Source organism: Rhea pennata, chromosome Z (assembly GCF_028389875.1).
Source record: "Rhea pennata isolate bPtePen1 chromosome Z, bPtePen1.pri, whole genome shotgun sequence".
NCBI classification, from domain to species: Eukaryota; Metazoa; Chordata; class Aves; order Rheiformes; family Rheidae; genus Rhea; species Rhea pennata.
The window spans coordinates 78,017,098-78,030,300 of record NC_084702.1 but is presented as its reverse complement, the minus strand read 5'-3'; the positions used below and the strand labels follow the sequence as shown (position 1 = coordinate 78,030,300).

At 43.5% G+C, this 13,203-nt stretch overlaps 1 protein-coding gene across 4 annotated transcripts in view; it reads left to right on the top strand.

Moving 5' to 3' along the window:
* Positions 1-493: 493 nt before the first annotated feature.
* Positions 494-13,203, top strand: part of PIAS2 (protein inhibitor of activated STAT 2) — a 33,671-nt gene continuing 20,961 nt past the window's right edge. For 3 of the 4 annotated variants that reach the window (XM_062599111.1, XM_062599113.1, XM_062599114.1), the window contains exons 1-3: positions 506-592; positions 4,344-4,525; positions 8,970-9,444. In XM_062599111.1, the coding sequence (XP_062455095.1) occupies positions 4,442-4,525; positions 8,970-9,444 (559 nt within the window). In that variant the 5' untranslated portion in view covers positions 506-592; positions 4,344-4,441. Of the gene's footprint in view, positions 593-4,343; positions 4,526-8,969; positions 9,445-13,203 lie in introns of all 4 variants that reach the window. The other variant, XM_062599112.1, reaches the window with a different exon arrangement.

The window sequence follows — 13,203 nt, the reverse complement described above, 5'->3', positions numbered from 1 at the left end:
TTTGAAGTTTGCTGCCAGTGACATTTTTGCTTCATTTTTTTTACTAACAAAAAAGCGTCGCGTTATCATTATAACACAAATAATGCGCAGCAATTTTACTGCTTTCTTAGCTGTGTGCATCAGCAAGGCTCTCGAGTCCAGCCTTTCATTTCAGGACACTGCAACCCCCAGTCTGTTACAGTAACAGAAAGGAGGAAGGTGCCGCTGAAAAAAAGACACGACCTGCCTTAAGCGCCCCAAGTTCTCCAATAGATAAGGCTCCCTCGGAAGCGAGGTGGTGCCCGTGAAATACTGGGCTGCTCCCTTTGTTACTGAAGGGCACCTAAAAATGCCCGTGAGCGGGATTTTTCGTTTCGTTCGGTCTGCCCCAGCGGGAGAGCCCCGCCGGCCCGCGGCGCGGTGCCCTCGGGCGGCGGCGCGGGCCGGGCCGGGCCGCGCTGCCGCCGCCGCCGCTGGCGCCGCCCTCCGCCGTCACGTGCCGGGGGCGCGCACGGGGTGCACGATGGTGGCGGCGGCGGCGGGGCCCGGCGACGGCGGCGGCGGCGGCAGCAGCAGCAGCGGGTAGAAAATGGCGGATTTCGAGGAGCTGCGGGTGAGGAGGGCGCGCGGCGGCGGGGGAAGCGCGCGCGCGGCCAAGATGTCGCCCGGCCCTTGCCGCCGCGCGGAGCCCCCCCCTCCCCCGCGCCGCCGCCGCGCATCCCCTGCGGCGCCGGGGCGGCCGCGGCGGCGCGTAACGGCCCGCCGGAAACCGCGCGGGGCGCCGCGGCCGCCTTCGCCTTCCTCCCGTGCGGAGCCGCCGGCTTGCCGGGGAGGGGAAGGGGGGGGTGGTGGTGGTGGTGCTTGGCGAGCGCGGTTTCCATTTTCACCTTATTTATTTTATTTTCTTCTCCGACATCTTAAAAGTCACCTCGTCTCCAGGGCAGGGTCGGGCCGCAGCTGGCGGCTCGGCCTCCGCCCGCCGCTGGTGCGCGCCGCGCCGCCGCCTGCTTCCGCGCTTTTTTTTTTTTTTTTTTTTCCCTCTCTATTTCGTGCGCCGCTTTCTGATCCGAGCGCCAGCGCCCGGGTTTCTTTGCGGGCCTCTTCTGGCCGTTGCCGGGCGGGCGCCTTTTGTGCTGCTGCTCGCGGAGCTGCTGCCGCAGATCGCTGCGGAGCGAGGGGGGCTCCCGCGGGTCCCGAGGGGCGCAGTCAGCTCCGCGCGTACGCGCCCTTCCGCGTGCTAATGTGTAAAATACAGCCGTGTAGAGACCTGCCCTCCCAGGCCTTCGCGTTTCTGGAGGAACCTGCTCGTATCCTTGTCGGGGGGGAGGCGTCCTTAGGTAGCCAGCGGGGCTTCCCCCTGCCCAGGCTTTTGTACAAAATGGAGGGGAGGAAGGAAGGAAGGAAGGAAGGAAGAGGGAAAAACCCCAAAGCAAAAATAAATAATTAAATAAATAAAATCGCGGTTAAACGTGAACCGGTGTGAGTTAGGCTTCAGTGCGGAGAAAGGTCCGGTGGCTGAACTGGCTTGTAGTAGTCTGACCAGCAGGAGGAAATATGCTGCAATCGCTTGAGAATTTCCTTTACTGAGGCTTTAAGGCTCCTTCCAGGACTAACACTGCGTGGGCTGAAGTGAAATAAAGCAGCCTAAAGTTGTGAAAAGATTTCTTTTTTTCTTTTTAAATCTTGTTTGTTTAGTTATTTTTTTTGTGTGCTGTGCTGACTCGGTTCTGGCGCTCTCTCCAGTACCCTTCAAACTTGTGTAGCTGCACTGGCGGCTGAACCCTCGTGTTTGTAGAGGAGGTCGCTCGTTTGGGTAGCGCCTCTTCTGAGCCCTTCAACCGCGGACGTTATTTGCTTCTTCTAAGGCACTGTGCTCCCTTACCTAGATGTGTAAGGGCATTGGTAGGCTCTTCCTGGGACCTAGATGTCCTTTGTAAATACGCACCTGGGTCGCTTGCCAAAAGTAACGCAGGCAGTATGGAAGGAAGGCGAAAGGAACCGGGTCTCAGGCCAGCAGCAGCACTACTCTTTCTTCACTGGAGGTTATAGGGTATTGGCAGTTAAATAGTAGTGTGAAGAAACCCCTTTTGATGTTTCCATTCATCTTATCTCTAAACTGGAGTGTCTGCAAAATGAATCCACTAGTCTGGAGCTTGTCTAAATGTCTGCTCAGCACACACTGATAGTAATTCATGCCCCATTTTGGAAAACGTCCAAGTATTTTATTTTTTTTGAAGAAAATATAAAAGACTGCCTCTTGTCTTAAAGGCCTTTACTACTGGTGTTAAATTTTTCTTGAAGGGGGGTATCTGAGGATGTATCTAGCGGATGCTGGATTTATTTCTGAAAACAATTTATTCTTAAATAAAACTTACTTTTGCTCAAAGAGCTTTATTCGGGATTTTTTTTTTCTCCTTAGTCTCACCTTCCAAGAATTGACCTTCAGGAGTGATCTTAAACTGCTGCTTTATAGATTAACCTACGGGATTTTTTATGGCAGTATTGTTTGCTGCTCATGTTGATTGCAGCTTCCTGTAATATGTGATCTCTACCTGCCTTATAAAAGGACACTAGGGCAATTTGGAGAGTTGAATATCTTTTATTAGGGACTGATTACAAGTGGGAAGTCAGAGTTCTGTGTTAAATACTGTTTTTGAGGGAAGCTTGCAGCGGCAGCATGTTTCTAGTCTCAAACTGAAACATAATTTTAATACTTGTTAGTGCCACCCTTGTCATCATCTGGATCTTTAAAAGTTCTGGGGAGCTATGACCCAAAGGGTTGTAACTGAAAGAAGGCTTTCTCTGTGTAAAGGAAGACTAAGAGAGTCATGAGTCTCAAGAAACTGTCGTTACATTGCCTTACGGGAAAATTTACTTTTATTTAAATGTTATTTATTTCAGAAATAGCTGTAAGCATAGTCACTTTTCAAGGCGTTACTGAAAAAAAGGCCAAGATGAGGTTTACCCTTATAGACCTTAAGCTTTGAAAAGAAATTACTTCAGATTAGGAATCTATTAATTAGTAGTTTGTTATATCCTGTAGGTTATCAGTTTATGGAATATTGAGTTGATGATGGGATGACATGGTGAGTGCCACTTTTTTCACTTTATCTTTTAGTTTAGAAATATGATTTCCAAACCAGCTGTTTATGGATGTGTTTCTAAACATGGCTCATACCTTTTCCATAATCTTCACTCAGGAGTAGCCCTACGAATATCAAAGGGATTAGGTAGGTAAAGATGGACTTGGAACAGAGGTCAACAACCTGTGGCTTGAAGGCCAAAGGTGGCATGTGCGCAGATTCTTGGACAGAATGTAATGTCCAGGAACTGGAACTACAACTGCTTCTGAGAGCCATATGTGAGAAGACAACTACAAATTCTCAATTTGCCAAGATATGGTTTGAAGCTATTTGCATCTAAGCAAAATACTGTAAGTAAGGCGATTTGGTTATATTTTGGTGCTTTGAGGGAGAGCATCTGGTTCCCCCGGAGTTTCTGCTGGCATCCTGACTCTGGTTTGGTAAAGAATAGGACAGTCTGCATGCTATCCTTGACAGGCTGCTGATCTCTATTTTAGATGACAATGACAATGATTTCAGTCTAGTTGTATTTAATCAGATTTTGAAGTGATGTATTATAGTAACATAGTACAGAAAATATATTTGTTCTGGCACAGGCATACTTTTTTTGCCCATAAAAAGTTTTTATGTGTGAAACTATTGGTAGTTTCACAGCCATTTAGAAAGGCACTTCTGAAGAGGTGGAAGTGTACCTGTATGCACCATGGGGAGACAGGAATTTAACAAAATTAGTGGAAAACTAGGGTTTATAAACACTGAGTGTCCCATATTTTTTTTTCCTCTTGCACATCTAGTACTGAAATTCCACAACCAAAAATTGGTGAGCAGTATGGCTCAGATAATGTATTGAAATATAAAATTGGAAGGTGGTCTTGCGTGTACTAAATGTTTTTTCCATAGCGGAATTGGCGTCTTGTCACTGCTCTGGTTTTATTCCACCAGTCTGGGTGGACAGTGTTTACCTGCTTGGCCAGGTGAAGCTGTGCCTAGTACTGTCCTGCACACTGGGAACACAGTGAAGGTGCTGGGTTAGAGCTGAGGAATGAGAGAGATGATGGTGATAACTCTACAAAGTGAGAGTCCTTATAGGTGCATGTCCTATTTGATATAGTCTTCTCAACAGTAACATTTAAACTGGTGGTTGTAATGTGTTGCAGATGTGCGTACTTTTAAAGTTGGGTTCTAAATTGTTGGCAGAGAAGAAAACACTTGGAACTATTTGCATGTGTCCATTTAAAGCTGTATTGCCAAACACTTTTTTTGTTCTCTGGTTTTATTTAGACACATTAATATATTACACATGCCAGCTGGTTTGGGAGTTAACTTTTCACTGAAACTCCACATATTGATCTGAAGTGAACTTAAAATGATGGAATGTAATGGACAGACTCAACATAATGAATTTCTGTGTTGGTGATGTAGAGATCTTTAGGTTGCAATTAACATTCATCGTAGTTAAAAAGGTAAGTTACTAACAGTATTTTATTAGAGGTCATCTTGCATCTGTGCTTCGTTTTCCTGTGCTTCCTAAATGTGCAGTCACTTAAGCCAGGGATCAAACCTTAAAATATTCATGTATTGAGAATAATAAGTATTTAATGCTAAAACTGTGCTACTGCGATGGGGAGAGAAATGAGGCAATGTAGTTCATGAGACTTTACACTCCCCTGCCTTTTTTTTTTAATGAAATGGATCAAGCTTTATTTTGAGGGATGTCATTGAATTGAACATCAGTGTTTGGTTTAGGATTTATATTGTCGTAGTAGGTGCATGCAGCTTTGAAGAATCTAATACCTAACTTAGGTACCAGACTAGACTTAATACAAAGTAAACTCCCTGTAATATTGAGGACCTGACGTTTCTGCTGTCTGCACTGTTTTGGCCTTCAGAGCTGCTCTTACTGTGCTGCACTACTTGCTAATGTAGAGTTTATCAGAGGCATCTTCGTTCTTTCCCAGAACTTCCAGTTTTACAGTTTCAGTATATCATTTTCCAAAATACATTTGCATTTATATTTAGGGTTAGTATAGAGGTCATCTTCAACCATCCCAAGACATGAGTTGCTCTTTCTTATAAATATCTTGCATCTGTAACTCACCTGAAACTATGCATTCTAATTTACTGCAAAGCTTGTCAGAAGTGAGCTGCTCTCTGTTAATAAGCAGTTGGGAAAAGGGCTTGAAGTCTGGAGCAGAGGCTTGTGGAGCTGATCCTTGGTGTTTTCCTTCCTTATATAATGTTCAGGCTTCTCAGGAAATGGCTAGAAGCAGGTATGGCTGGAGCAGGACGGTTCGGTGGAGACCAGCTAGAGCTTTTGAGTCGATTTGGATCGCATCTGCAGCTTCAAGTGTAGGGCTTGTGACCTACAAAGTTAAGGTTGCCCCAGAAGCTGTATTCATCATCAATGATTATGGTAGACATATGTCAGGAACGTAACAGGCATTCTTGGCCACCTTTCGTTCAGATGTGCACGTCGGAATGGTAACAGTGTTAATAGCAGGTTCCTCTGGTAGGGAGGGTGCGGAGAATCAAGTGTCTCTTGTTCAGAGATAGCCTGATCCCTTATCCTGCTCTGAAATGTGCCTTCCATTAATTTGGTGGAGTGGCAGCATTTCCTGGGCTCCCTAATGCCATCCCTGTTAAATGGGTGCACTTCCAGATGCACCTACAGCTTACCACTCTGAAACAGTAGTTCTCAGTCATTGTTGTAGATTAAAAAAAAAACAAAAACAAAAACAAAAAAAACCCCACTAAACTGAAACTTATGACTGACCTTCAAGAATGCATTTTAAGATTGAGGGTAAGCTTTTGCAGTGTCAAAGTACTTGACATATCAGGACTTGACGTCTTTCCTTAAACTTCAGTCCGTTTTTTGTTTATGGAGAAACAGTAAAAAGAAAGTAGCTTTGGCCTTCTCTTAAACAAAAAACAAACTTTTATTGGAATGTGTATCTAAAGAACTTAAGACTGATGGCATTTACATGACAGCTTGAATGTCTCATCCTGAATCAGTGATGTGAAAAGCATGCTAATAGCTTGGCTGCAATCTTCTGCAATGTCAGTAGAACCCCAAAAGAAAATGAGTTGGTGAGGTTTATTTGAAGTAATGTCTTGTACCATGATTATTGTTGCTTCTAAGCATATGTTATGTGTTCATAAAACCTTATTGATTATGAGGTGTCCGCTTTGGTATATCTGCAAATGCAATAATGAGGTAAATTATATATATATATCAGACTTAACATGTTTTCATGTGTGTGATTATTGCTTTAGCGGGAGCACAGAATCAGCTTTGGGGGAAAATGTCGCAAAAGCCATTGTTTAATTACTTCCAGTAAAATTCACTTTTTGCAAGGCTCTTCTTTCAAAGGCACGTGTGAGATTTTGCCCTGCCATGCAAAAAAAAAAAAAAAAAAAAAGGCATTTTTAATGGAGGCGATACTCAATTTAAAATCTTGCTGACTCTGATATTGAAGTCAGCGTGCAACTTCTACAAACTAGCAATTTGTTACAAGATGGATTTCATTTTATTAGAATTTCCACATAAAGTGTTAGCTGTTTCCAGGCATGCCTGACTGCACATTTCACCTTGATTAACTTGCAGGAATGCAAAGAAAGCAGCAGTAAGGGTAATAGAGTATGTTGCAGGGTGTATTACTTCCTTAATCTCAGTGTAAAGGATTACTTTGTCCATTTGCATTCCGATTCTAGAATCGGAATTGTACTTGCCCTCCCTGTTGGAGACAACGGAGTTGATGTTACTACCAAGCTTACGCAACTGTCTGTAGATAACAGTTCACAGTAAATTCTTTAATATCGGTGTTCTTTTATGGCTAACACCATTTTTCTTTTATGTGGCATGACTATAAAGTTGTTATAGTGCTTCGAGCTGTTTTTAAAGACTACTTGGAAGTTTAATTTTCTTCACTGTGCTTGACTGGGTCTAAGGAGAAGTAACAAGGAAAGGATGGACGGCAAAAAACCACTTGCAAATTAACTTTAGATTTTTGTTCGTTCTCCATCTCATTTTTTTCTCCATATTGTTTTGCTGTTGCAAGAAGTTTCTGGGATGAAATTAAGATGACATCTGCTCTTGACCTGTCTGTCTTCAAAAGTTATAGTGAGCCACTTGGAATCAGCGCTGTATGTAACAGTCTTCACCAGCTATTACATCCTTGGTGCATTTATTTTGGGGGTAGAGGGGATAGGGAATACCAGTTTGAAGACTGCTTAGTCTATTTCCCCATAGAAATGTCACCATACCCAAATTGACCATCTGTTGATTTTCTTTTCTCTCTTTTATTTTTTTTGGGGGGGGGGGGAGGAGGAGGGGGAGAACTAAAGCATCAGTACCTGAAATAAGGCTTCCCACCCTTTTTCCTCCCCCTTCCACCAAAAAAAAAAAAAAGTGGATGATGAGAGTAGTACCCTAGGATTTTAGGTAGTTACTTTAATGTGCATAAATTGCTGTGTGTGTTGGTCACTTGCTCCTACTCTCCTGTAATGTGACAAGTTTTGCTGGCTGGGTTGTGAAAACTAACCTGACTCCCCTACTTGCTGTGCCAAAAACTGAGTTCTCATCTGGCTCAGTTCCCTAATGTTGAGAGAATAATTTTTACAGATCAGGGGGAGAGAAAAGGGAATAAGCAGCTGGGGATGCAGAGGGAGTTCGGATTTTTTTTCCTTTTTGTGACTGCTGTATGACTGTAACATAAGTTATGTGTAAAATCTTTGCTTGAGAGCAGGTTTATGTTAGAATGCACAGTTGTAAACTCTATAACTGTACGGTAGGGTTTGGGGAAGATAAACCCAGAACATTGCATTTTTGAGAGTTATATACCTTCTATTACCAATGTCCAAAGCTTCAAGTATTCTATGTAAGGCTACTGCTTAAAAGTCAACAATTCAATTTTAAACTTGTTGTAAAAGTTCTTTATGATCCTAGACGTCTACTGTTTTGTATCTTCTGTTAGGTCCTTCACTTACAAGTCCTTGAATTCGGAATTAGTACAGTAGAGCGGTCCAGATTAATCAGATGGTCTTTCATCTTTGCAACGTAGCATCCTTGGTATTTGGGAAGAGTCCCGTACAAATAGGAAGGCAATTGCATAGCAGAATACTAGACAATCTTACATGTCTCTCAAAATAGAGCTCATTCACAAAAATAAAAGATCAGGGGCATGTGTCAAGCTACTAGTTTGTAGTAGGGCTTTTGTTTGTTTTCTAAACTCTTATCAGAGTACTGCTTGCTTAGGTATTTTCTTTGAAGAGCTCCTTCAGTATCTCAAGGTGCCAAAACGTGATATTAAGAGAACAGGAAGTTTTCTGTCATAGTCTGGAAGAATGAATTGTGGTGGTTAAACAGTTTGTTAATGTGAAATACTGTAACTTTTAATAAAATGTCTATCTTGTTGCGACATTCACTTAAGAGTGAAAGCTGACATGCGTGTCTGATCGGGCATGTGTTTAAAGTCCTGCCCAAAGTAAAAGATGCTTCAAAATAAACTATATAGATCTTCAACATGCTTTAAGAAAAAGTATTTTGAGTATAGGTGGCAATAGTGTTTAAACATTCATCTGAATTGGTGCTTCTTCAAGTGAAGCAGATAGAGCTGATACTTCTGGCTTTCTCTGAAATTGGGATACTGCTGCATGAGTTTTTGTTTGAATTGTGAGGGAATTGGATGTCTTTTGAGATAATCCAGTCAACTCCAAGCCTCTTCCTGGACACTTCAATCTTTCACTTGAAACTTAAATACAATTGTGTTGGGTAAGACCATGAGCAATACGTGTCTAAGATGATAAATGTGAAACTATAATGCTGAAAGTTTACTTCGCTATGCTTCTTGGAAAGGCTCGCTTCCTGTGCTGTTGGTTCACCTATGTTTATCTACGTTTTCTTTCTAGAATATGGTATCGAGTTTTCGTGTTTCTGAACTGCAAGTATTGTTGGGCTTTGCTGGACGTAATAAAAGTGGGCGGAAGCATGACCTCCTGATGAGGGCACTGCACTTACTGAAGAGTGGCTGCAGCCCAGCAGTTCAGATAAAAATCAGAGAACTCTATAGGCGTCGGTACCCAAGGACAATTGAAGGACTTTCGGACTTATCGACGATAAAACCTGCAGTTTTCAATTTGGACAGTAGTTCCTCTCCTGTAGAGCCCGACTTAGCTGTTGCTGGAATTCACCCGCTCCCGTCTACATCAGTTGCACCTCAGTCTCCCTCGTCGCCTGTCAGTTCGGTGCTTCTCCAAGACACTAAGCCGCACTTTGAGATGCAGCAGCCATCCCCTCCGATTCCACCTGTTCATCCTGATGTTCAACTGAAAAGCCTACCTTTCTATGATGTGCTTGACGTGCTCATCAAACCTACGAGCCTGGGTAAGTGTTTAATAGTTCTGCATGTTGCTTTATCTGTGAAATAGCATCAACTTCAGCAACATCTAAGACTAAGCTCAGTGAAAAGCTTTTTTGCAGATGGTAAAAAGTGGAAACTTCCTTCCCTTCTCGTCTCTACGTTTCTTCTACTCTCCCCCCAATATTGTCAAGCCACGCTGCAGCAAGCAGTGTTCTCTTCTGCAAATATATAATTGAAGATAAACGTAAATTTCTTGTCTTTTGAATATTAAAGAAATTACATTTGTCTGGAAGATTTGGGCCTGAGGTATCTGACTGGTACAAATAAGCACACTTGTTAGGGCCATCAGGAAGTGGATTTTGGGTTCAGTAGTAAGTTGCTACAGTGTCAGAAAAACAAGTCCACTAGTTTGTTAGTTTGCATCTATCTCATTGCAACATTTCTGCAGATTTTGGCATATCGCAGTGCAATACATGCTTTCACTGTACAGCAAACATCCAGCTTTCAGCTTTTTTTAAACCCAGTTTTGTGATGGAGTCTCAGCCTACCTGTTTTTATGTTTTAACCAGGACAGTGCGGCAGAGTAGAGCTTCGTGTTCCAAATAACTTGAAATCTTGGTTAGCTTTCTCAGTATGCTCAGAAGAGAAAGGCACTTGAATTATTTGGAAATAGGTTGTTTTCTATCTTGAAATTCAACCTGTCTTACATTGTGTATAGAGTAGAAAATGTTGCATAATGATTTAGTAATAACAACTGATTGTAAATAGTAACTTGCTGCTCAGTGTGCAGAAGCATTTAGGACTTCAACATAACTATTGTCTTTATTTGGCAAATGTTGAAGAAATTCTTTTCAACGAGATGCGAGTACAACCTGTTTTACATATCATGGTCTGGTTTGCAGTAATGCAATCAATCTAAAACAGTTTTTTATGCACAAATGATTCAGCATGGAAGTGATAACTTCCTCTTTTTTTCTTTCCCCGGTTCATTAACAGCTTTTGAATAGATACTGGAATCTGAACCCTGTAAGACTTCTGCCTGGGTAACTATGACTTCAGCCAAGTGCAAATCTGTGTTTCAGTCTGTATAATAATTTTTTGGGGTGACCTATAGAAAAGAACCTGCTTCAAGATTCAGAGATATGTTCAATTCGATATTGTTTTTGAGGCTAAAAGCGTCATGGAATTTGCTTAATTTCTCCACTACTGCAGTAGAAGGATGCCTTGCTTGCAGTTTTCTAGCATGCAGCTGTGCACTCAGATGAAGACTTGATGCACAGCTTTTGAATTAGGTTATAAAATCAAATGGCAGAATGATATGAAGTGAGTAGCATAGCTGGGGACTACAGTTAACAAGGGGAGTTTTGTGTTAAATACCAAATAGCAAAAGCAGACATCAGTGTAAGAGTGCCATTTTGATAAATGTTGTGTTACTCAAATAAACTTTGGCCTTGGTGTAGATATCATCCTTTTGCGGTTTTTCTCAGTAGAAATGTTTTCAACTATTTGTCAGCTGTTTACATCCTCTAAAACAGTTTAGTTTCTTAAGCAATAATAGTGTCTTCTAGACTGTGTCTTGTACCTCAGGAAAGGCATCTACTGGCAGTCATCCTCCAGCATCTAAAGTAGCAGTCGTTACTTGTAATGCTTGTTGTCACTTCTGTTTACATATTGTGACACCCTTTTTGATGAGACTAAAGCGTTTAATGTCAGAAAGTATGCATTAGTACAATAGCTGCTGCTTTGGTATCGGACAGCTCTATAGCTAATACTACTATGGCATTTCAAGAGAGACTGATAGTGTGCTGATGTCCTGTTTAAATCCTTCTTTTGAAATTGAAGAGAGTTAGTATTTCAATTGAAATATTTCAGTTGAAAAAATTAAAAGCAGCATGTGCTCTGCACTATATTTCTGTTGTGTAATTAGGTTTTGTTTTCTGGTCAATGAAACCTAGAAATGGCAGTAATATGTTAAAAAATTTTCTTAATGGCTGACTACTTCCACTGTGGGAAACTTTCCAGTTTCTGAAAGGAGAAAGCCTTCTGGAGAGGGTCACTAAACTGTAGTTAGGGCTGCATGTGAATTCTTCTTTTTTCCACTTGAAAACCATAGACTCTTCATTGCATGCTACCTAGTCCTTATAAGAGAGAATCATCTGGTTCTGTACCATTTGGGTTCCTCTTGGAAATCGGTGAGAGAGGGTGGAAAATTATGATGTTAACTGAGTGCTTGCTTGCCTTCAACTTCCCAAATCAGAATTCTGCCCCCTTCCAGAACACAGTACCTGAGGATGACAGCAGCTGGAGCTACAACTCAGGTTTGTATCTGAGGAAGAGCGTGGAAATGAGATGCAAAGAGTAGCTTTGTATCACAGAATGGTTGAGGCTGGAAGGGACCTATGGAGATCATCTAGTTCACCCCCCTCCACTCAAACAGGGACAGTATGTTACACAGGATCATGTCCAGCTGGGTTTTGAATATCTCTGGAGAAGGAGACTCCACAACCTCTCTGGGCAACGTGTGCCGGTGCTCTGTCACTCTCACAGGGAAGAAATTCCCCCTCATGGTCAGGCAGAACTTCCTGTGCTTCAATTTCTGCCCGTTGCCTCTTGTCCTGCCACTTGGTACCACTGAAAAGAGTCTGGCCCAATCTCCTTCACACCCCCTCCCCTTCAGGTATTTATAGATATTCATAAGATCGCCTCTCAGTCTTCCCCAGGCTAAAGAGGCCCAGCTCTCGCAGCTGTTCCTCATAGGGCAGATGCTCCAATCCTCTGATCATCTTCGTAGCCCTCCGCTGGACTCTCCCTAGTAGCTCCATGTCTCTCTTGTGCTGGGGAGCCCAGAACTGGACACAGGACTCGAGATGAGGCCTCCCCAGGGCTGAGTAGAGGGGCAGGATCACCTCCCTCGACCTGCTGGCAATACTCTTCCTAATGCACCCCAGGAGACCATTGGCCTTCTTGGCCACAAGGCCACATTGCTGGCTCGTAGTCAACTTGTCCACCAGCACTCCCAGGTCCTTCTCTGCAGAGCTGCTCTCCAGAAGGTCAGCTTCCAGCCTGTCTTGGTACATGGGGTCATTTCTCCGTAGGTGCAGGACTTGGCACTTGCCCTTGTTGAACCTTGTGAGGTTCCTCTCTGCCCAGCTCTCCAGCCTGTCCAGATCTCTCTGAATGGCAGCACAGCCCTCGGGTGTGTCAGCCACTGCTCCCAGCTTGGTATCATCAGCAAACTTGCTGAGGAGGCACTCTGTCCCCTCATCCCAGTCATTGATGAAGAAGTTGAACAGGATAGGATTCAGTCCTGAGCCCTGGAGGACAGCACTAGCCACAGGCCTACAACTAGACTCCACGCCACTGATGACGACCCCCTGAGCTCTGCCTTTCAGCCAGTTCTCAACCCACCTCGCTGTCCACTCGTCTAACCCACACTTCCTGAGCTTCTCTGGGAGGATGTTATGGGAGACAGCGTTGAAAGCCTTGCTGAAGTCAAGGTACACAATGTCCGCTGCTCTCCCCTCATCTGCCCAGCCAGTCACTCCATCAGGGAAGGCTTTCAGGTTGGTTAAGCAGGATTTCCCCTTGGTGAATCCATGCTGGCTACTCCTGGTCACTTTCATTTCCTCCATATGTCTGGAGATGACATCCAGAAGGAGCTGTTCCATCACCCTTCCAGGGATGGAGGCTGACTGGCCTATAGTTACCTGGGTCTTCCTCCTTTTTGCCCTTTTTGAAGACTGGAGTGACACTGGCTTTCTTCCAGTCCTCAGGCACCTCTC